General features: G+C 40.8%; 1 protein-coding gene across 5 annotated transcripts in view; it reads left to right on the plus strand.

The window, feature by feature from the left end:
• The window catches only part of LOC144069401 (carboxyl-terminal PDZ ligand of neuronal nitric oxide synthase protein-like), a 52,895-nt gene that overhangs the window by 10,691 nt on the left and 16,529 nt on the right, over window positions 1–25,675 (plus strand). For 3 of the 5 annotated variants that reach the window (XM_077594795.1, XM_077594793.1, XM_077594790.1), the window contains 4 exons: window positions 5,733–5,791; window positions 14,278–14,386; window positions 16,963–17,104; window positions 23,261–23,478. In XM_077594795.1, the coding sequence (XP_077450921.1) occupies window positions 5,733–5,791; window positions 14,278–14,386; window positions 16,963–17,104; window positions 23,261–23,478 (528 nt within the window). Of the gene's footprint in view, window positions 1–3,050; window positions 3,106–5,732; window positions 5,792–14,277; window positions 14,387–16,962; window positions 17,105–23,260; window positions 23,479–25,675 lie in introns of those variants that run through there. The other 2 variants (XM_077594794.1, XM_077594792.1) reach the window with 2 other exon arrangements.

Below are 25,675 nucleotides of genomic sequence, written 5' to 3' on the forward strand. Positions count from 1 at the left end.
TTAGTTTGTTTGGAAAAATAAAATGCCATATCGGGTTACTTACCCTCCTTTCAATTGCCAATATTTGTCGATTTTAATCTGGGATTAAAAATGTATGTTGCATTTACCTTCAGTGGTAATATTAGCAGGCAAAACGTCCCATTGCTCAGTAAATTCCAATATAGATAATTCACTGAAGTACTTCTCGAGACGAGAGTGGAATTAAATTGCTTTTTTTGAAGTGATTGGCTAATTTTTTTAAGGAAATCATAACAAACCATTGCCCCAAGTGAGAGTTGAACTCACGACATTCAGATTAAGAGACTGCCGCGCAGCCTACTGCGCTATTGAGGTACACCAAATGGTTAATTTGGAAAAATAAAATGCCATATCGGGTTACTTACCCTCCTTTCAATTGCCAATATTTGTCGATTTTAATCTGGGATTAAAACTGTGTGTTGCATTTATCTTCAGTGGTAATATTAGCAGGCAAAATGTCCCGTTGCTCAGTAAATTCCAACATAGATAATTCACTGAAGTACTTCTCGAGACGAGAGTGGAATTAAATTACTTTTTTTGAAGTGATTGGCAAAAAAATTTAAGGAAATCATAGCCCCATGTGAGAGTTGAACTCACGACCTTCAGATTATGACACTGGCGCATTGCCTACTGCGCTATTGAGGCACACCAACTAATTAAGTTGGAAAAATAAAATGCCCTTTCAGGTTACTTACCCTCCTTTCAATTGCCAATATTTGTCGATTTTAATCTGGGATTAAAAATGTATGTTGCATTTACCTTCAGTGGTAATATTAGCAGGAAAAACGTCCCGTTGCTCAGTAAATTCCAATATAGATAATTCAGTGAAATACTTCTCGAGACGAGAGAGGAATTAAATTGCTTTTTTTTAAGTGTTTGGCTAATTTTTTAAAGGAAATCATAACAAACCGCTGCCCCAAGTGAGGGTTGAACTCACGACCTTCAGATTATGAGACAGATGCGCCGCCTACTGCGCTATTGAGGCACACCACCTGGTAAATTTGGAAAAATAAAATGCACTTTCGGGTTACTTACCCTCCTTTCAATTGCCAATATTTGTCAATTTTAATCTGGGATTAAAACTGCGTGTTGTATTTATCTTTAGTTGTAATATTAGCAGGCAAAACGTCCCGTTGCTCAGTAAAGTCCAATATAGATAATTCACTGAAGTACTTCTCGAGACGAGAGTGGAATTAAATTGCTTTTTTGAAGTGATTGGCTAATTTTTTTAGGAAATCATAACAAACCATTGCCCCAAGTGAGAGTTGAACTCACGACCTTCAGATTATGAGACTGACGCACCGCCTACTGCGCTATTGAGGCACGCCAACTGATTAATTTGGAAAAATAAAATGCCCTTTTGGGTTACTTACCCGCCTTTCAATTGCCAATATTTGTCGATTTTAATCTGGGATTAAAAATGCGTGTTGCATTTACCTTTAGTGGTAATATTAGCAGGCAAAATGTCCCGTTGCTCAGTAAATTCCAACATAGATAATTCACTGAAGTACTTCTCGAGACGAGAGTGGTATTAAATTAGAAGAGAGCGGCTATGTTTTTAAAGGAAATCATAGCAAACCATTGCCCCAAGTAAGGGTTGTGCTCATGATTTTCAGATTATGAGACTGACGAGCTGCCTACTGCGCTATTGAGGTATACCTGTAAATTAATATTGGAAAAAAAATGCCGTTTTGGAAGGGATCAGTTAATATTGCAAGGAAGTCACAACATTTCACTGTCACAAGTGTGGGTTGAATTTATGATCTGCAAATTAGGAGACTGACGCGCTGCCGACTGCGCTATTGATGCATAGCTCCAATTAAAATTTTGGAAAAATAAAATGCCATTTCGGGTTACTGACCCTCCGTTCAATTGCCAATATTTGTCGATTTTAATCTGGGATTAAAACTGCGTGTCGTATTTACCTTCAGTGGTAACATTAGCAAGCAAAACGTCCTACAGTCGTTACTCAGTGAATTCCCATATAGATAATTTACTGAAGTACCTCTCGAGACGAGAGTGAAATTAAATTACTTTTTTTTTAAGAGAGCGGCTATATTTCAAACTATTGCCCCAACTGAGGGTTGAACTCACAATATTCAAATTATAAGACTGACGCGGTGCCTACTGCTCAATTGAGATACACCTGTAAATTAATTGGAGGGTGGGTAACCAGAAATAGCATTTTATATTTCCAAACAAACAAAGGTTTTTCAGATGGTTGTGTCCCTTGAGATTCTTTCAATGCAAATAGTGTGCCACTGCTCAATAAAGGTTCGGAAATACTGTTCTAAGGCACCAGGATTTTTAAATGCTGGACAGGGTAGGTAGGGGGCAGTTGATGATCTCTGCAGGTTGGTGTTTAGTTCCTCCTTCATGAGTACTCTCAGAAAATGTAGCCTCTGGTGCGCCTTTTTGACGAGTGCTGTGGTGTTTGGCGCCCAAGTGAGATCAGCAAAGTTGTGGACTCCTAGGAATTTGAAAATCTCCACCCGCTCCACACATTCGCCATTGATATACAGGTGGGACGGAGAAGCCTTGTTCCGTTGGAAGTCTAGGATGAGTTCTCTCGTTTTGGAGACGTTCAGTACCAAGTTCTTGAGAGCACACCACTCGCTGAGTCTAAGCACCTCATCTCTGTAGGCCATCTCATTCTCCCCTGTGATCATCCCCACCACGGTTGTATCGTCCGCAAATTTCACAATGATGTTCTCAGGGTGCCTGGGTCTGCAGTCGTGTGTGTAGAGCTAGTGGAGTAGTGGACTCAGCACACAGCCTTGTGGCGAGCCAGTGCCGAGCGTTCGGGCAGATGAGAGATGGCGACACAGCTTCACGTGCTGGGGTCGTTTGACCAGAAAGTCCTTAATCCAGGAGCATGTGGAGGGTTGGAGCCCCAGGTTTGCCAATTTGGGGATAAAATTGTCCGGACTTATGGTGTTAAAGGCTGAGCTGTAGTCGATGAAAAGCATTCTGACATAGCTCCCTCTTTTCACAAGGTGGCTCAGTGCAGCATGGAGGGCGGTGGTTATTGCATCTTCGGTGGATCTATTCGGCCGATATGCAAACTGATGCGGGTCGTGGATGAGGGTAAGGCGGGCTTTGATGTGTGTCAGTACCAATTTTCAAAGCACTTACTGATGTCTCATGTGAGAGCTACTAGGCGGTAGTCACCCAGATTGCTAGCGGGTGACTTCTTGTGTACTGGGATGATGGTGGCCGATTTTAGACAGGCTGGGACGGAAGCTTTTTCTAGTGAAAGGTTGAAAATGTCTGTGAAGACTAGTGCTAGTTGGTAATCACAGGCGTGAAGTACTTTGCCTGGTATTCCATCCCGTCCTGTGGCCTTCCTGGGGTTGACTGCATGGAGCACATGTCTCACATCCATTACCTCCACAGCGAGTGGGGTGAAGCTTCTTCCCGAGCTTGATGTGGGATGTGCCGAAGTTTGAGGTGGTGTGACTGGGTGGTGGGATTGTGACTCAAAGCTGGCAAAAAAGTTGTTTAGGTCCTCTGCCAGTGCCGCATCTGAGTCCGCAGGAGTTGCAGCTCGGCCATTGTAGTTGGTGAGGGTACATATGCTCTGCCACATTATTCATCAAGTAGCCCTTTTATCTTCCCCATTGTTCCAATACGTGAAAAAAACAATGTAGTCCATTAAATAGCTCTTGATTTGTGTGGCTCTTAATTAATTTTTTAAAAATCTTTTTTTTTTCATTTAAAGAACTTTACCATGTACAGTGGTACCTCGACATACGAGTGCCCCGACATAAGAGCAATTTGAGATACGAGTAAAATTTTGAGCAGATATTTATCTCGAGACAAATTTTGATATATGAGCAGACAGCGGACGCGAGATGCTGCTCATTAGAACATCATGGGCAGTCTCTCTCCCCACAACTCCCTCGTGTAATGTCTCTGCTGTCGCAACTCCTTCTTTGTAATGTCTCTGCGAGCACTGGGCGGAGCATTGCACTTTTTCAGTGTTTTTTTTCTTCCCGTTAGTCATTGCGAATAGCGTATATAATACTTCTCGTTGGCAAGTGGTCGTGCGTTATCCTATTGTGAGTATATTTGTGTGCATCATTTTAACTTAAACAACCCTCGATATTGACTGAAAGTCAGTGTGGAGGCGGGGCAAATAGAGCCAACCCGGGAGAAGAAAGGTATCAAAATGTCAAACAAAATTAGAATTAAGTTTAGTGTTAGGTTAGATTAAATGTATTTTTGAGTGTCTGCATCGTAATCCAAGTTCATTTAAATTTGTTTGTTATGTTACGAGTGGCTTGCCGTGCAAAAAGTCCCTCCCCCCTCTGTAGTTTAGTGTATTGTGGGATCGAGTAAATGTGCATTTTCAAGGCGTTGTGGGCTTGGTTCCTGCTAAAATGGAAAACCGACAGACTTTTATAGTGGTAGAGGCGGGCCACAAAGCAGTGACAACAATCGGCTTGGGCATCGTGATGACAAAACTGCGTGTTTGAAACGCCTAAAATACAAACTGGCAATAATCTGACCAAAAGTGTTTATGCATATAATTCAGAGATTCAGCACTCTTTCTCAGATTGTTCCCATGTTTTCAGCACTTATTTTCATACAGTACCCTACACCACCTTTAATTGTTTTCAAGTCTCATCCTATATCAATATAAGCTTTTGTGGCTGAAATATTGGTTTATGAAAGAAATATCTTCGTGTTTGATTGTGTTTGGAATCATTTGTTTGCAAGTTAAAATGTCATTTGGCTGTCAGAAATTTCAATCTAAGTCTGGGTACAATAATGCCCTAAAGATAGAAATGATTGAAATACTGGGCAAACAAAGCCTCAATGAGATAGGAATCAATATAAATAATTCGTTTGTTGACATTTTACTGTGACATTAAACTTTCATGGGGTAGACTGTCAAGGGAAATTTGGGTGTGGGTTTGTGTTCATCTGTGTGTCAAGCACTGCTCAGCGTTGCCCAATGTCAACATTTGGGATTACCTGAAAGAGAGTAGCTAACAGTAAATATAAAGGGGTTTGGACCATTCATGGTTTAAAATGATGAAACCATTGGTATTTTTCTTTGATCTTGGTCTCTGAGAATGACAGTACTAATGCCTCAAATTATGAGTTTCCCTGTGCACGGGAAAAACTCAGTGACCCAGTATTTCGGCCGTGTACATGCCAGCATGGCAAGTCAAGGCTGTGGGGTCCAAATTTTGTGGTCCGAGCGCCGGCTGGCTATTACCCAGACACAGCCGTTAACTAACCCTAACTGGCAGGCGACTACATTGCTGTTTAAAAGCAATGTGGAGTGGGATTTAATTGCATTTTATGGTATTTATAACAGCAATTTATGTGGTCACTATACAAGTATAATGAGATGTAAAGCGTTCACCGCGTAGTGCACAAATAACAACAACAATGTCGATCTCTCTTCTCATTTTCTGAACTACTTTATTCTCATTAGGGTCGTGGGGGTGCTGGAGCCAATCCCAGCTGGCCCAGAGGCGTGGGACACCCTGAATTTGTGGCCAACCGATCACAGGGCATGAGAAGACAGACACAACAATGTAGATGTGTAGTATATTACTTTGAGTAAGGAGCAGCAAAACTTCTATAATAAAGATGTTAAAGAACACTCAAAACCCTGAAACCTGCTCATGCTGCAAAGAAATGTTATTTATTGTTTAATATCAGGAGTCAATATGTTTTTTTTATCGTTTTCAATGCAGAAGAGAGAATGGATGTGGGATGAAAACAAAATGATGGTGATGCAAGACCCCATTTACAGGTAAGGTCTCAGCGGCATTTTTTAAAACATACGCTAGCATGCATTCTAAAGTATGTGTCATGCTAGCACAACCATAGCAGTGTGTCCTTTGAAATGAAGTGCCCTTTGTATTGACAAAAAACTGAAAATACACCCCAACTGAGACCGTGCCATTTCAGGCGGTGCGCTCTATAGGTGTGAAAATATATTATGCATATCCTATATATATAGGATTGGATTTGATAAGTTTATTCATCCCGTATTAGGGAAATTTCGTTGTCACCGTAGCAAGAGGGTGAGGATGCAGAAATAGGAAAGGCATTTTAGACATAAATAGATAGGTAATAAGTAAATAAATAAATATATAAATAAATAAGTGTGTCGCTGAAGTATATATATATATTTATATGTATGTATATGTATGTATATGTATGTGTGTGTATATATATATATATATATATATATATATATATATATATATATATATATATATATATATATATATATATATATATATATATATATATATATATATATATATATATATATAGTTGTGGTCAAAAGTTTACATACACTTGTGAAGAACATAATATCATGGGTCTCTTGAGTTTCCGGTTATTTCTATAACTCTGATTTTTCTCTGATAGAGTGATTGGAACAGATACTTCTTTGTCACAAAAACATTCTTGAAGTTTGGTTCTTTTATGACTTTATTATGGATGAACAGAAAAAAAGTGATCAAATCTGCTGGGTCAAAAATATACATACAGCAGCGCTAAAATTTGGTAACATGTCCCTTGGCCATTTTCACTTCAAGTAGGCACTTTTGGTAGCCATCCACAAGCTTCTGGCAAGCTTCTGGTTGAATCTTTGACCACTCCTCTTGACAGAATTGGTGCAGTTCAGTTAAATTTGATGGCTTTCTGACATGGACTTGTTTTCAGTATTCTCCACAAGTTCTCAATGGGGTCAGGACTTTGGGAAGGCCATTCGAAAACCTTAATTCTAGTCTGATTTAGCCATTCCATGTGTGTTTGGGGTCATTGTCCTGTTGGAACACCCAACTGCGCCCAAGACCCAATCTTCGGGCTGATGACTTTAGGTTATGTTGAAGAATTTGAAGGTAATCTTCCGTCTTCATTATCCCTTTTACTCTCTGTAAAGCACCAGTTCCATTGGCAGCGAAACAGCCCCACAGCATAATACTACTACCACCGTGCTTGACGGTAGGCATGGTGTACTTGGGGTTAAAGGCCTCACCTTTTCTCCTCCAAACATATTGCTGGGCATTGTGGCCAAACAGCTCGATTTTTGTTTCGTCTGACCACAGAACTTTCCTCCGGAAGGTCTTATCTTTGTCCATGTGATCAGCAGCAAACTTCAGCCGAGCCTTAAGGTGCTGCTTTTGAAGCAAGGGCTTCCTTCTTGCACAGCAGCCTCTCAGTTCATGGAGATGCAAAACACGCTTGACTGTGGACACTGACACCTGTGTTCCAGCAGCTTCTAATTCTTGGCAGATCTGCTTTTTGGTGATTCTCGGTTGAATCTTCACCCTCCTGACCAATTTTCTCTCAGCAGCAGGTGATAGCTTGTGTTTTCTTCCTGATTGTGGCAGTGACAAAACAGTGACATGCACTTTATGTTCTTCACAATTGTTTGCACTGTTGCTTTTGGGACCTGCAGCTGCTTTGAAATGGCTCCAAGTGACTTTTCTGACTTGTTCAAGTCAATGATTTGACTTTCCCATGACTTTCCCATTGTAGCATTTGTGGGCGTTTGCATCCAATGAGCCCTGTTTAAATGGCCTCAGAGAAATCACCAGCTGTAGTCACTCATAATCACTCACAAGAAGTTAAGAGGCCATGCTATGAAGCTCATTTCACTGACAACTTTCTAAGTCACCAAAATTGCTAATTCGTGTTGCTGTATGTATATTTTCGACCCAGCAGATTTGATCACTTTTTCTGTTAACCCATAATAAAGTCATAAAAGAACCAAACTTCATGAATGTTTTTTGTGACAAAGAAGTATCTGTTCCAATCACTCTATCAGAGAAAAATCTGATTTGTAGAAATAACTGGAAACTCAAGAGAGCCATGACATTATGTTCTTCACAAGTGAATGTAAACTTTTGACCACAACTGTGTGTGTATGTATACCGTATTTTAACAACTATAAGGCACACTAAAAAGTCTTAAATTTTCTCCAAAATAGACAGAGTGCCTTACAATGCAGAGCGCCCTGTGTATGCTCTGAGCTCCAAAGCCTGACTGAGCACTTCTTGCCGACACGCTTCTTATATAGAGAGAAGGCGGACGTGGGGGGTTCAGACGCTAAAGGCAGACGTTGGTGGGGTAAAGCTTGCGGAGGGGGTGTGTGTGAGAAGACGCTAAAGCCACGCCCCTACAAGGTTCCTATATACGTATACTAGTGTGGGCATGAGCTTTATTGCAAAACGAATAATGAATAATACAAAGAGGCACGCTTACGAAGCTCAGTTCAAGCTTCAAACCTTCAATTATGCACTCCCACACTGTCGAGAAGAAGGGGACTAGCACGGTGGCGAAACGAACAACGGGGCACGAGAAGTCGGCTTTTACTGTCGTTCTCGCTTGCCATGCTAATGGGCAGAAGCTACCACCAATGGTGATTTTTAAGCGAAAGACGCTGCCGAAAGAAAAGTTTCCAGCCGGGATCATCGTGAAGGCGAACCCAAAGGGCTGGATGGACGAGGAAAAAATGAGAGAATGGCTACGTGAGGTGTATGTCAAGCGACCGGATGACTTTTTTCACGGCTCGCCGTCACTTTTGATTTGCGACTCCATGCGTGCTCAACTCACATCAGCGGTGAAAAACCAAGTCACGAAAATGAACTCAGAGCTTGCCATCATTCCCAGAGGCTTAACTAAAGAACTCCAACCGCTGGACATCGGCATCAACCGGGCTTTCAAAGCAAAGTTGCGAGTGGCATGGGAACAGTGGATGGTAGCTGGTGAACACAGCTTTACGAAGGGTGGCAGGCAGCACCGGGCTAGTTACGCTACGATTTGCGAATGGATTGTGGCCGCCTGGGCGAACGTTTCTGCTTGCTTGTTGTTCGAGCTTTTGCCAAAGCCGGCATCTTCTCTATGGAGCCACATGGCAATGACGGTGACTCTGAGAACGAAGAGAGGGAACCCGGCGTTTTCGATGACTCATTTGGACAATTGTTCAATTCGGACACAGAAAATGAGAACTTTGATGGATTTTGGGTGATAATGACTTTGAGTACATTGTAAAATGGCTAAATAAAGTACAACCGAACTCAGTTTTGCTTCCGCTGCCTTTTTAAAAAGGTGTTTTAGCATGTGTCCATATGTTTAAGCTGGTGTATGTTGCGCCTATAATATAATTAAATAGGCCTTAAACATAAATTATAATACAAAATATAGCACTGAGCAACTTACGAACAAATTCAACTTATGAACAATCGCTCAGAACCTAACTCGTTCGTAAGTAGGGGAGCGTCTGTATATATATATATATATATATAAACAGACGCTCCCCTACTTACGAAAGAGTTAGGTTCCGAGCGATTGTTCATAAGTTATATATATATATATACATACAGACGCTCCCCTACTTACGATCGAGTTAGGTTCCGAGTGATTGTTCCTAAGTTGAATTTGTTCGTAAGTTGCTCAGTGCTATATTTTGTATTATAATTTATGTTTAAGGCCTATATAAGTATATTGAAGGTTTATATAAGTGCATTTGTATGTTTAAGGCTTGTATAAGTAGCACGCATTGGTTTGTACTGAAAAAAACATTTAATAAAATGGAGAGAATACATACAGTACTGTATACATACATTAGAGAGAGAGAGAGAGAGAGAGAGAGAGATTGAGATTTACTAGAAACTGGCCGAAAGAAGCTATCTAATGACGATTGCAGTTTTCTTTTTTTCATCATAAATGATGCGGTAGCACTGTATGGCATCATTCAATTGATTTGCAAACTTTGTGCAACGTTCAATATTTGGGTCCTGCTGCTCGATCTTTCTGTTTATAAATGGTACTGACGGTCGAATGATTCAAGTTGTATTCCCGTGCAACACTCACCCCTTTGTCACCAGCATCAAACTTCGTTATTATTGCCACTCATTTCAAATGAAATGGCTTGCTTCTTCCTTGCACCTCCCTCAATAGAAGCCTTTCGCTTTTCACCAACCATATTGAATAATGGATGCACAAGATATTTAATGATAAAAATGAAAAAGGTTCTTTGCGCACTGGAGATACGTTCACGCACTTCCGCACTGCAACAAATTGGGCAGAAGAAGGTAGATGCTGGGTGAGCTGAGCTCTCACAGCGCCAGGCGTCGGAGTTATCGGCGGAAAGAAGCTCTACTCGGAAAAAGGCGCGCAAGACAAAATCGAACTTATGAACATTTTTCGACATAAACGATAAACGCAATTCGCAGACATGTTCGTATGTACCGTTGTTCGTAACTCGAATGTTCGTAAGTAGGGGAGCGTCTATATATATATATATATATATATATATATATATATATATATATATATATATATATATATATATATATATATATATATATATATACATACACATATACATGTATATACCGCAATTTCACACATGGTTCCCTGGTTTTATTTCTTGCCGGCACGCTACTTATTTCGATCAACCCAGCGGACGTTCACCCTAAAAATAGCCTCCCCGCGCGTTCCAAGTATTACGATAAATCCATTCAAAACATCCCAGGGGAGTGGCAAGGCATTTGACTTCTGTGTGTTTGCAGCGCTTTTAACCCTCAAAAACACTCTCAGTACTTAAAGATACAGCATATCAGAGCTCTACAGAGGAAATGCCTGGCGTGAATGACAACACAATGCGGGTGTGAACGCTTGGAAAATGGACTGAAGCCATGGATCAAACACAATTTAACAGCTTTGCTAACGGATTGCTAACAATGTAGTTCGGGCACGCAGCGTCGCACGTCTTACGTGACGATTTGGAATGAATTGTCTATGCCGATATAACAGCGAGGAGAATCAAAGGCTTCGGAATGATGCATGTCGCGAGTTACAATGGATTGTGGATGACTGGGCTCAAGTGTCGGCCAGCTCTGTTGTTTGAGCTTTTGCTAAAGCTGGAATCAAGTTCCCACAATATACACAACTCTGACTGACAGTGGAGCCTAGCGTGTTAAACGCCGAACTCTTTATATCAGAGTGTACTTTGGACCTCAATAAAGCATTATCAAACTTAGTTTTGCTCGTGCTGTCTTTAAAAAAACTAGTGCCAAGCCTAACATACGCTAGTGCCAAGCCTAACATACGCTAGCAGATAGCATAACATACGCTAGCGGCTAGCATAACATATGCTGGCTTAGTGTCATGCTAGCGCCTTTTCTGACAAGGCATCCAATGTTTTGACAAAAAACTGAAAATATACCCGCAAATGAGACTGCGCCCTATCACACGGTGCGTTTTATAGGTGTGAAAATACGGTGTGTATGTATATATATACATATATACGTATATGTATATGCATCTCTCTCTCTCTCTCTCTCTCTCTCTCTCTCTCTCTATATATATATATATATATATATATATATATATATATATATATATATATACATACATACAATGCTGGGTCCCATAACATTATCAGGGTCAGCGTGTTCTTCGTGGCATTTCGTAATAGTGATTCCAGCTTTGACGAAAGCTCAAACTACAGTGCTCGCCGGCACTGTCGCCCAGGCATCGACAATCCATTCCAAATCGTCACATAATTCGTGCGACGCTGCCTGCCTGTCTTTGTATGGAACCTCTATGTTGGCGGCCATCCGACATTCATCACTCCCAACCATTCCCAAAGCTGTTCCTCCTCGCTGTTACATTGTGTTCGATCCATGGCTTCAGTCCATTTTCCAAGCATTCACACCAGCATCTTGTTGTCATTCACGTCAGGCATTTCCTCTGTATAGGTCTAAAGTACTGTTTTTTTGAGAATTGAGAGTGTTTTGCATAAAACGTGAACTCACTTGTACCTGCCTGTGCTCGCTCGGGGCCTCACCATCTTACTGTAGTTAAACATTCTCTGACTGGCCAGACGCGAGTAGCCTTGATACATGTTCGTAGTGTTTACCATGTCAGCACATCCCAATAGTTGCTAAGGCTGATCGAAGGTCTTGCGGTCGATCAATAAAATATCAGCCTTGATACCTGCGTAATGTGTATCTCATGCTATTATTTCACCCAGAGACTTGGTGAACACTAGACTTCTACGGACACATTTCCTGGTCGTACTGCTCATGCTACTTCCTTTTTGAATTTGTCTTCGTGCAGGCAACACCCTTTTGGAACACAGAAAAGAAATTATTGTACATTTGTGATTATGAAATAAAGCAAAATTCCACTTTGATTTTTTTGCTTTTTATTTCTTGTTCGGAAGTGACAACTATTGCAGTAACATGAACCATCGAAAGAATCGAGATATTTCGACATTAGAACCAATATGGCCACCACAACATCTAAAACTTCTGGTAAAAAAAATTGTAATTTCTGTCATTAAAAAGCATCAGGTTCTCGTCAAGATAGACTTCATTTTTCAAATGGAATAATTTGAAATTATGCATGTACAAAGACAGACATATTAACTTCCTTATGATATTAACCCAAATAATGTGCAATCCAGCAGACGATCCTTTGGATTCATACATTTTCTCTTCAAAGTAACACATTTGTACTCCCTATTAAAACCATGAATATGGAGATGAAAATTGTGAATCAGGAAGCGTCTAATACGAGAGAAATTGTAAAATTCAACGATTTAAAGCAATTTTAAAGGTACGTCTTATACGCGAGTAAATACGGTGTGTATGTGTGTGTGTATATATATATATATATATATATATATATATATATATATAGAAAGAGAGGGAGAGAGAAGAGAGAGACTTGATGCCAACTCGCTCGTAACATAACATAAACTCGAAATTTAACTTCAATGAAATTAGATTACTATACACACTTAAAAATAAGTTTTCGTTTTACGTTACACTAAATGTAAACCTCTTGTGCGATAACCGTGGCAAAGATTTTAATGTATTCCACCCCGCCTTTCCAGCCGGAACTTCCTGGCTTGTCCATGCCTCCGAAACGACTGTTCGTTTTTTTTAAATTATCGAACCAGACACGACTTGCTTTGAAGCATTTCGCTGGTGTCTTTTTCAGATGCTTGCTTTGCTTTCAAGTCCATGTAGATTTCTCTGGCTTTTTTGCGGTGATGCTATCTCTAGTAAAAAATGCAACCTGTATGGCCCGGTGGTCATAGATATCTTTACGCGAGGGAAATGCGGCAAGAAAGACAGTGCGATGCTGTTCTCATAAGCAGCCTCTCGCATACTCGATCGACCACCTGGACGGCCGCATTGGGAAGCATCTCGTATGGTCGTATCTCAAATTTGTCTCGTATCTCAAGGCAAAAATTTGCTCGGAATTTTACTCGTATCTCCAATTTCTCGTATGTCTGGACACTCGTATATGAAACTATTGTGTATTTTTTTTTCTAAAAAAAAACTCATTTATCATCCGTGCCATGCATCCTTGTAAGGGTTGGTTGTGAGAGTTGCTGATCTTAGATGATTTGGAGGAAAAGGCAGTCTACACCCTTTACTGGTTGCCAGTAAGCTGTAGGGCACACAGAAAGACAGACAACCATCTGCACTGACAATCATACTGGCACCGCGCGAGGATCGATCTTGCTTGCTCCGAAGTCAGTTGTCTTAGAAACTAAACATTCAATGTAAATCCTATAAATCATTTTTCTGAGTGTGCTAAGTAGTTTTCAAGTATCAGGTGTGTTTTTTATTTACGTTAGTCAAAAGATACAATTTCTTTTTAAAAATGTGCAATTATTACATTACATTTCCAATTATTCTGTCTTATTTAACACAATGTTTCATATGCAAGGATTGAGTGGTTAGCACGTCAGCCTCACAGCTCTGGGGTCCTGGGTTCAAATCCAGGTCGGTCCACTTGTGTGGAGTTTGCATGTTCTCCCCGGGCCTGCCTGGGTTTCCTCCGGGTACTCTGGTTTCCTCCCACATTCAGAAAAAAACAAGCATGGTAAGCTGATTGGACACTCTAAATAGCCCCTCGATATGAGTGTGAGAATGGTTGACCGTCTCCTCTTCCCCACCGATTCAGGGTGTATCCGCCCCTGCCCCAACATTATATGAGATAGGCTCCAGCACCCCTTGCGGCCCTAGTGAGGTTAAATCGGTTCAGAAAATGAATGAATGAATATAATATGCAATGTCAGGCTTGCCCTGCGATTGGCGGGTTACCAATGCACATAGGTTGTCCCCCGCCTGGTGCCTGTATATGACTGGGAGAGGCTCGAGCACCCCCAAATATCCTTGTAAGAATAAGCCTTGCGAAAAATGAATAATTGTCAGCATGCATTTGAATTGTTGTCTTTCTTTTTCTGTCTTTCAGAATATTTTATGTGTCTCATGACTCACAAGATTTAAAGATATTCAGTTACATTGCACGAGATGGCCACAGCAATATTTTCCGGTGTAACGTTTTCAAGTCTAAAAAAAAGGTGAGAACTTCTCTTAAAATTTCAACTCTGAATTGCCACAACTGGTGGTTTTAAAATCAAGCTAGAAAAGTGATTAAATATTAAAATATAATCATTTATTTTCCATTCCGCTTATCCTTACGATGGTCGTGGGGATGATAGAACCAATCCCAGCTAGTTGTGGGCAGTTGGCAAGGAACACTGGAATAGGTTGCGAGCCCATCGCAGGGCACAATGAGGCATACAACCATTTATGCTAACATTCATACAATTGGACAATTTAGATCAGGGGTTGGGAACCTCTTTGCCAGAGAGAGCCATAAACAATTCATATTTTAAAATGTTATTCCTTGTGAACCATACTCATGTTTAAAATAAAAAATACATGAATTTGTGTTTTTGTCATTTTACCACTTCTAAATTACAGAAAGTCTGAACTCTTTTGACAACATTGTTACGCTGTTGCTAATCAATGAATATTAATTAGAGTATGCACGCAACGGAATGTAATGAAAAAAAAGATTAAAATGGCTGCTTGAGGTAGTGTCGGTGCCACAGTGGCGACGGGGGAGTGGTTAGCGCGTTGGCCTCACAGCTCTGAAGTCCTGGGTTCAAATCCAGGTCGGCCCACTTGTACGGAGTTTGCAAGTTCATGAAAATGTCATAATCCACATTGAAACTCCCAAGTAGAAGACAGGGGATAAAAAAATGATGGAAGTCAGAGATGCACTTCATCGGCGATAATTTGTGTGGCACTCAGTGGCCGAGAAAGACGGCGTTTTGCCATTTCCTGTTTTGTTGCGAGTGAATTTCGCATCACACACCTCACCAGTGGAGAAAGACTATGCCCATTGAAAATGCATCCTAAATATTGAACTTCCTTGAAAAATCCAAACCAAGCTCAAAAAGGCGTGGCACGGTTTTTATTCATATGGTAATGTGCGCGATGCAAATTGTGATCAAATGAAAACAGGAAAGGCAAGATGGCTTCCTACTCAGCCTTTTATAATAATCATTCTTCTTCTGAAGTGAAATTGTTCTTCTTTGGCGCTGAGTGCCACCCAATTCAGTGCCAAAAAGCCCTCACTTCCACCATTTTCATCTCCCATGTTTCGGTTGCGATTTCAGAGTGAATTTGGACTTTTTTTACCATTGTTGTTATAAAAATATATAAATCCACGAAGTGGTGTTGTATCACAGTACAGTTATACCTCTACTTACGAATGCCTCCGGGTACGAAAGTTTCAGGTTACGAAATTATTTACATGCAAATGAGTGACTCGAGATACGAAAAAGATCTAAGTTACGAAATCCCCCCAAAAATAAATGCATTTCCTTATCCATTATTTTATCTTGAAATCCCCCCACACGTAAAAGTCTAAAATGTACTACAAATTGAACGGCTTCCGGCCCTGGTTGAACGGGCTCTTGCCGCCACCTATCGCACAAACATGGGTATTACATCTATAAGGGCTGCTTAGAGAGATATTTCTGCGGCGCAGGGCACATTTACGGGCGGCCTGTGGAGCGAGTGGTTAGCGCGTCGGCCTCACAGCTCTGGGGTCCAGGGTTCAAATCCAGGTCACGTCCACCTGTGTGGAGTTTGCACCTCTCCCTGGGCCTGCGTGGGTTTCTTCCGGGAACACCAGTTTCCTCCCACATTCCAAAAACATGCATGGTGGGCTGATTGGACACTCTAAATTGCCCCAAGATATGGGTGTGAGTGTGCATGGTTGTTCGTCTCCTTGTGTCCTGTGATCGGCTGGCCACCGATTAAGGGTGTCCCCCGTCTCTGGCACGGAGTCAGCTGGGATAGGCTTCAGCACCCCCCGCAACCCTAATGAGGATAAAGTAGTTCAGAAAATGAGATGAGAGATGAGAGAGGGCACATTCTCATATGCTTTATTTTAAGACATTAATAAATCATTTCCGTCTAATTTTCTCTCATTTTTGTGTGTTTTTTTCATACAAAATTTGGACACTTTGACCAATTTTAAAGGGTTTAGTTGGTAGTTGTATGAGGACTGTGGAACAAATTAAAGAATTTACATATAAAGTACACCTCCACTTACCAAATTTGTCTTGGAACCAATTAATTTCGTAAGTAGAGGTACGACTGTATATATATGATCAAATACTCCTTTTCGTTCGGCACTCAGTTTTGGGTGTGAGTGGGGCCCCACACTGAGTTGGGAGGGGACAGGCCCTTCGCTGGCTCAGCGGACTTCTGAGGCAAGTCAAGCTTCCGTCGCGTCACCACCAAAGGGTCCAAAATAGAAGCATACAACTGCGGCACGTTTGAAGTGTTCAAGATCAATGTTTCACCTAACCATCAGCTGTCACAGCTCATTTCTGTCAGACAAGGCAGCCTTAAGTTGCTGTCAGCAGAGAACTACCAGTGTGTCTTACAAACAACACAAAAACACAAGACAATTTAACGATCTTTCAACTTCATAAGATTGTGAGCATGTTGATGATCTTAATTATCTAATATCATCATATTGCACACCTCTAATCCCAATATGTATCGCAATATATGGCAAACCTCTAAAAAGTTGCAATGTGTGTTTTTTTCAACATTTTTCTCAACCTCACAGAGTCAAGCCATGCGCATTGTCCGGACTGTTGGTCAAGCATTTGAGGTCTGTCACAAATTGAGCCTGAAAAATGCACAGCAGACTACAGTTGGGCAGGAGGACTGCACCAGTAAAAAGAACAGCAAAAACTCATCCATGACAGGTAAGCACAGCACTGGTAGGTTTGTATGCTTTTAGAGTTTTATGTTGCGTTAACCTTGGCTTTTTTCCCTCTGTTTAACTTATCCTTGTCATTGTCCATTGATTTCACCTGTTGTCACCTCCACTATGTATCTCAGACTCTGTTGTCTTGTGTGTCACCCACCTGTTCTCCATGTCTCGTTAACCCATGTCTGTGTATTTAAGTCCCCCTTCTTTGTTAATTTCCGGTTGCTTTCTTGTCAATGTAACCTTTAGGTGTGCGTTCAAAGTATGTTTGATTCTACTGCTTTTGGTTCATCTTTGTATTTTTGGTTTCCCTGCTCTTGTTTGCAGTTTATTTTTGTCCCTTTACTTAAAAATCTTTGAGTACACATTTGTTCCTGACTTGCCTGTTTTCTAGCGTTTGGCTCCATCACCTGTTCTTTCATGCCCGCACGCCATACCTCGTGACAGACAAGGATGCAAAAAAACCAAACAAACAAACAATGAACAAATTACAAAGCTTCCCTAGAAGGAAGCAGTATCTTCTTGATGATGGAACTGAGGTTAGCACGCAATAGGCGGACACTAGAGCAAGCCTGGGTCCTGTACGGGTTAGCAGCCATCGGGGCCAACAAGGGAGCACAGCTCTAGCCCAAACCAAAAAAGGCACACTCCAGGCAGACACAAAAAATGCGATATCAGCCACCAGCAGAGTTTGACTGTGACCATCTGGCAAAAATTCCCTTTTCTAGGCAGTTTCTAAACTTCTGAACAATGAATGATTAGCTTCGGTTGGTGGTAAGCTCCTAATTCGTATGCCCTCATTCGTGACGGTGTTGTTTTTGGATTTTGTATGATTGTGCTTAATTTTAAGTTGTTAAATTGTGTGTTTACGTGCGTGTATGCCTGTCTACTCACAGTTCCACCGCATTGGAAAATATCTTTGCATTTCTTAATCATTTTAATATATAAATAAATAATTTTCCTATCCTTTTCGGTTTTATTGCAAGTGTTCATACATTTGCATATATATTCCATATAAAATTGGTATACTTTTATAATTTTTAAACGTTTTAGGCAGTAGTATAAAAGATTGTGGAACGGATTGTGCTAATTCAATGTAAAATAGGCTTCTAGAATCAGTACCTCCAGATCGGAGAGCTTGCCATCTCCAGTTCAGGGATGAGGTCCTTTTCTCTAGTGGAGGAATTTAAGTAAAGTAAAGTATTTACTCGCATATAAATCTCATTTGTCGGACAAAGAAAAATGATGACTAAATCGAGGGTACGGCTTATATGCGCTTAAAAAGACGACATACACGAAACTGCAAGGTAACAACGACGAAACGCCAAAACACCGCAACGCAAGACAATGCGGCCGATACGATCATTTATTTCAAAGTAGAGTAAAATTAAACAGATAAAACGCCAAACAACATTTATTTTGACATCTATGAATGAAATTCAAGAAGAAAAAAAACGTATCTTGCATAAAACGTAAAAAAAACTCACTTGTGCCTGTCACTGCTCGCTCAGGGCGCCGCCATCTTACCTAGGGCGCTGTCGTCTTACCTAGTTTCACATGCTCTGACTGGTCAGATGCGAGTAGCCTTGATGTGTTCGTAGCTTTTACCATGTCAGCACATCCCAATAGTTGTTAAAGCTGATCAAAGGTCTTGCGGCCGATCGTTAAAATATCAGCCTTGTATTCCTGCTATTATTGCACCCAGAGACTTGGTGAACACTATACCGCTACGGAGACAGAGCTTACGTCACTTCCTTTTTGAAAGGAAATTATTGTACATTTGTGATAATGAAATAAAACAAAATTATGCTTTTTTTTACATTTCTAGTTCGTAAGTGACAACTATTGCAGTAATATGGACCATCGAAAAAAATCGAGCTATTTCGACATTAATTTCTGTCATTAAAAAGCAACAGGTTGTCATCAAGATAGAATTATTTCTCCTTTCAAATTGAATCATTTGATATTTTGCATTTACAAAGATAGGCATGTTAACTTCCTTATGATATTGACCCAAATAATGTGCAATCGAGCAGACGATCCTTTGGATTCATACAGTGACTCAGAAAAACCACGTGCAATGATTTTTCTTAAGATTTTCCCTTCAAAGTAACACATTTGTACTCCCTATTAAAACCATGGATATGGAGGTGTCTTGGGGTTTTGTTAACAAGTGACGGAAAAATAGAACGAGAGATTGACATGCGCACCGACCGGCGCGGCTTTTGCAGTGATGGGAACTCTGCATTGGTCCATCGTGTTGAAAAAGGTGCTGAGCCAAAAGATGGAGCTCTCTACAGTGGGGCAAATAAGTACTTAGTCAACCACCAATTGTGCAAGTTCTCCTACTTGAAAAGATTAGAGATGCCTGTAATTGTCAACATGGGTAAACCTCAACCATGAGAGACAGAATGTGGGAAAACCCCCCAGAAAATCACGTTACCTGTATTAATAGCATCTGTTTTAACTCATCGGTATAAAAGCGACCTGTCCACAACCACCTCAGTCTCTCACACTCCAAACTCCACTATGGCCAAGACCAAAGAGCTGCCGAAGGACACCAGCGACAAAATTGTTGACCTGCACCAGGCTGGGAAGACTGAATCTGCAATAGGTAAAACGCTTGGTGTAAAGAAATCAAATGTGGGAGCAATTATTCGAAAATGGAAGACATACAAAATCACTGATAATCTCCCTCGATCTGGGGCTGCATGCAAGATCTCACCCCGTGGCATTAAAATGATAACAAGAAAGGTGAGCAAAAATCCCAGAACCACATGGGGGCACCTAGTGAATGACCTACAGCACATGTGTCAAAGTGGTGGCCCGGGGGGCAAATCTGGCCCGCCACATCATTTTGTGTGGCCCGAGAAAGTAAATGATGAGTGCCAACTTTCTGTTTTATGATGAAATTCAAATGAAGATTGTAGATTATTTCCTGTTTCCTCATTTTAAATCAATAATTGCAAAAAAATGTACTAATTTGAATGTCCAAAAATGATCTATCGATTAGCACGATCGTGAAAGCTGTCAATTTATTAATCGATTAATTTTGGCAGCATAGTTGGAAGACATAACGGCCCTCCGGATGTAATTAAAACTACCATGTGGCCCGCGACAAAAAATTAGTTTGACACCCCTGACCTACAGAGAGCTGGGACCACAGTAACAAAAGGCTACTCTCAGTAACACAATGCGCCGCCAGGGACTCAAATCCTGCAATGCCAGACGTGTCCCCCTGCTGAAGCCAGTACACATCCAGGCCCGTCTGCGATTCGCTAGAAAGCATTTGGATGATCCAGAAGAGGATTGGGAGATTGTATTATGGTCAGATGAAACCAAAATATAACTTTTTGGTAGAAACACAGGTTCTCGTGTTTGGAGGAGAAAGAATACTGAATTGCATCCGAAGAACACCATACCCACTGTGAAGCATGAGGGTGGAAACATCATGCTTTGGGGCTGTTTTTCTGCAAAAGGACCGGGACGACTGATCTGTGTAAAGGAAAGAATGAATGGGGCCATGTATCGAGAGATTTTGAGTAAAAATCTCCTTCCATCAGCAAGGACATAGAAGATGAGACGTGGCTGGGTCTTTCAGCATGACAATGATCCCAAACACACAGCCAGGGCAAAAAAGGAGTGACTTCGTAAGAAGCATTTCAAGGTCTTGGAGTGCCCTAGCCAGTCTCCAGATCTCAAACCAATAGAACATCTGTGGAGGGAGTTGAAAGTCTGTGTTGCCCAACGACAGCCCCAAAACATCACTGCTCTAGAGGAGATCTGAATGGAGGAATGAGCCAAAATACCAGCAACAGTGTGTGAAAAGCTTGTGAAGAGTTACAGAAAATTTTTGGCCTCCATTATTGCCAACAAAGGGTACATAACAAAGTATTGAGATGAAGTTTTGGTATTGACCAAATACTTATTTTCCACCAAGATTTGCAAATAAATTCTTTAGAAATCAAACAATTTGATTTTCTGTTTTTTTTCACATTATGTCTCTCATGTTGACAATTACCGTATTTTCTCGATTATAACACGCAGATTTTTGCTATATAATTAATTCCAATAGATGGGGTGCGTGTTATAATCAATAACTAAAATAAATTACAAATTTTCGATCGAAAAAAGCATTGTCAAACTCACTTTGACGCACGGACATTGTGCAATTTCCAACTTTGAATTCAAAATACACGCATATTAAAGATCGTCAAGCCTCACAAACATCACAATCCTGCATTAATAAGCTGGAAAGTAGAATGGCGATAGAGACAAATGGTCAACGCCAATATTTTTCCTGTAACAGCATAAAAACACCATGAACTTACCGTCAGTAGTGCAAAATGGAAGCGTCCATTTTGTATTGCATTCCAGCTCGCTGATTGGCTGATTTTCGGAGCCTGCCGCGCTCGGTACGATTATAAATTTTCGGTTTTACGTCATCTCGTAAAGCCGATCGAAAATCGGAAAGCCGAGACCACCACTGCCCCCCTCTAGCCTCGTACTCGTCTCAGTTCACCCTCTCTCAGTTCAGTTTTGGACATTGTACAAGCAACATGGCATCAAAACGAGCAAGTTATACCACAGCGTTCAAAAGAAAAGTCATCAAAGTGGCAGAGGAATTGGGCAACAGAGAAGCTGGAAAAAAATTCGATATTAGTGAAGCTAACATCCGTGGTTGGAGGAAGAAGAAAGACTCATTATTGAAAGAAAAAGCAACAGCAAAAGCATCAGGACGTGGAAGAAAAGCAATGTTCCCAGAGTTAGAGAAAGAACTTCTTAAAACGATTGCTGAGAGAAGAGCTGCAGGGTGTGCCATCAACACAGTCGAGCTGCGTATCCTCGCCCTGAAAATCATGAAAAAAACCAACAAGGATTCCGGCTTCAAATCGTCTGCATGTTGGTGCTATAAGTTTATGCAACGGCACGACCTATCTGTAAGAAAGAGAACGTCAATTGCCCAAAGGATGCCTGAGGACTACGAACATAAACTGATGGAGTATCAGCGGTTCATAATCAAGATGAGGAAGAAGCACCACTATGCACTTCGGAATATAGGAAACGCTGATCAAACCCCACTGACTTTTGATCTGCCGAACTCACTGCCGAACTCTATTGTCCTAAAAATCAATACCCCTCACCAAACCCCCTCCATATAACCTTTCATCTATTGTCCTAAAATTCAAACGCATAACTCCACCCTTCATTTTGAACAAAACAATCGTGAAACGAAGAAAAAAAGGTAAGATTTCTGATTTTCGTCAGCGGGAAATTTTAGGTGCGCACTATATTCGATTACTGTGTTTTTCCAGATGTTTTTGGCCCAAAATTACCTGCGTGTTATTTTCGAGTGCGCGTTAAAATCGAGAAAATACGGTACAGGCCTCTCTAATCGTTTCAAGTAGGATAACTTGCACAATTGGTGTTTGACTAAATACTTATTTACCCCACTGTATTTAACGGTCGATCTACATTCCTACCCTCAAATATGGACACAAGCTGTGGGTTGTGACCGAAGGAACAAGATATCTTAGAGATAAGATGAGAAGTTTGGTCATCCACGATGGGTTAAGAGTATAGCCGCTGCTATTCCGCATTAAGAGGAGCAAGATAAATTGGCCCGAGCATCTGTTGAAGATGCTTCTGAGCATGTCTCACCGTCAGGAGGCGACAGGGGCGCGCTAGACCACGTTTCTGAGACTATGTCTCCTGGCTGGCCCTGGAACGCCCTTGGATCCTCACGGAACAGTTGGATGAAGTGGCCGGGAAGAACAAAGTTTGGGCTTCCCTGCTGAAGCTGCTGCCCCTGCGACCCGACCTCGGGTAATCGGAAGTAGATGGAGATGAAAACTACGATTAGACTTGTGTTGTCGTAGACGTTTCACAGGCTTGAAATTTGTCTGATTCCTAAGTATGCTTGAGAACATTTCCGGCATCATGAATGCAAACAAACATGAACCATTATTCTATCCAATGCTATAAAGCAAGCTAAATTGCAGTTAGCTAGATTTATACTTATCAATTAACATGATATCAAGCAAGTTGTCAAAAACATACGTTATATATCTTCGAATAATTATTTTACCCACTTTTTTGTGCCCACCATGTGTGCCTGTGTATATGCTCATGTCTGCATGTGTGTATGCAGGAGTGCATGCTCAGCCACCTGTATGTATGTGTTTAGTTGACTCAGGGGCTGAGTTCAAAGGCATGGCAGAGAAGACTTTATCCGTTGCAGAAGAGACAGACATCGATGCCGATGAGGCAAACCAAATACCAGCCGCTGAAGAGCTTAATATTAATAGAGGGGTGACTGATTTGGATGCCACACCCAAAGCATCAGACCTCAGCGACTCAGACAATAAGGTAACAAGTTGAGTGCAAATAACTCTATGTAGTGGACCTCACTACTTGCAGTGCCCATTTCATGATATGATCATTTTTTTTCCAATTTGAAACTTCAAACTTCTGTGAATAAGTAAATAAATTACTTTACTCATTTTCCTCTTATGAAATTAACTATGTTACCTTACTTTATGAGAAAAGAGAATATAAAATATGATGATTTTGAAAAGTACCGCATTTACTCGCATCTGCCGCTTTTGTCAGACAAAAAATGATGACTGAATCGAGGGTACGGCTTATATGTGCATAAAAACACGACATGCAAAAAAATTTAAATTGGCGGCACCACGACACGATGACGTCACTTAAAGATGGCGCCTTTGCGTCGGCGCGTGACGTCACGAATTTGGCCGATACTTTCATTTATTTCACAATAGAGAAAAGACAAACAGATAGAATTCTAAACAACATTTATTTTGACGTCTATGAATAAAATTCAAGAAAAAAAACGTACATATCGTGCATAAAATGTGAAAAAAGTCACGTTCCCGTCACTGCTCGCTCGGGGCACATCCATCTTACGTAGGTCCCGGGCAGCCATCTTACCTATAAAGCTAGTTAAACGTGCTTTGACTTGCCAGACGCGAGTAGCCTTGATTTTGGAATAAAACAAATTTCCACTTTGATTGTTATAAATTTCCTATGTTTTTCATTGTTTTCATAAAAAAGGCATGACAGGCGGACAGCTTACGGTCCTATAGTTGTAGTTTGAGTTGTAGTCTTTAGTAGAGAGCACCGCGAACGTTTCCAGCGGAGTTTGATTCAGTGTTCATCAAAGTTGACTGGAATATGTTGTCAAAGAAGAATGCTCTACATTGTCAATTACTTGGATTTGATAGAAAATAAGCTGAAGAATCATCGGTGTGCCTTCGTCTCTCTCTGAGCGGAGTATCTGGGTAGATGACAAGCGCTATCAAAGAACATCGCAACGCTAAGCTAACTCATTGTGGTGTATTCCAACCTATTAGGGATAAGTTCGTTCAGGACACCTGTTGCACGGTGGCGCACGCGTACTTGGGTGTCTGCATTGTTGCACTCTTTAACGGATGACTGTGTCCGGGCTCTCTTCTTCAATACAGTACACTCACGAATATTGATTTTTTTTCGTTGTATTTCTTGATAAAAAGAGACAACTAGTCACGAGTAGTGATACGAACCATCGAAAGAATTGAGATATTTTGACATTAGAAGCAATATGGCTGCCACAACATCTAAAACTTCTGGAAAGAAAACTGTCATTTCTGTAATTAGAAAGCATCAGGTTCTCATCAAGATAGACTTATTCTTTAAAATTGAATAATTTGATATTTTGCATTTACAAAGACAGGCATATTAACTTCCTTATGATATTGACCCTCATAATGTGCTTTTGATTCATACAGTATATCAGAAATACCACTTGTGATTTTTCTCAAGATTTTTGCTTCAAAGTAAAACATTTGTACTCCCTATTAAAACCATGCATATGAAGGTGAAAATTGGGAATCAGGGGGGCGGCTTATACGCGAGAAATAGTCAAATTAAAAAAATTAAAAATATAGTAAAATATAGAAAGAATATAGGGGAAAAAAGATGTTTGAAGTTTTAAATTTGAAAGAAAGATGTGATAGTTAGCATTGGTAAAAACAATAACAAGCTAATCCTCAGTGCTGTCCCTTATTAAATAAATCAAACTCAAACTTTCACAATTGAATGAGTTAATTTATTCACAGATGTTTGAAGTTTTACATTTGAAAGAAAGATGTGATAGTTATCGTGATAATTATCCATATCGACTGTTTTTTTCTTTATCGTGATAACAATTTTTAACATATCGGCCAGCTCTAATATATCTGATCTCATTTTCTGAACTGCTTTATCCTCTAGGGTCGCGGGGGGTGCTGGAGCCTATCCCAGCTGACTCCGGGCCAGAGTCGAGGGACACCCTGAATTGGTGGCCATCCGATCACAGGCCACAAGGAGACAAATAACCATTCACGCTCACACTCATACCTAGGGGCAATTTAGAGTGTCCAATCAGCCTAACAGGGCCCCAGAGCTGTGATACCGATGCGCTAACCACTCGGGCCACCGGGCCGCCCGCTCTAATATATATTTAAGGTAATCCCTCGAATATCGCGGCTTCACTACATCGCGTTTTTTTTTTCTGAGGGGAAAA

Source organism: Stigmatopora argus, chromosome 24 (genome assembly GCF_051989625.1).
Source record: "Stigmatopora argus isolate UIUO_Sarg chromosome 24, RoL_Sarg_1.0, whole genome shotgun sequence".
Lineage (NCBI taxonomy): Eukaryota > Metazoa > Chordata > Actinopteri > Syngnathiformes > Syngnathidae > Stigmatopora > Stigmatopora argus.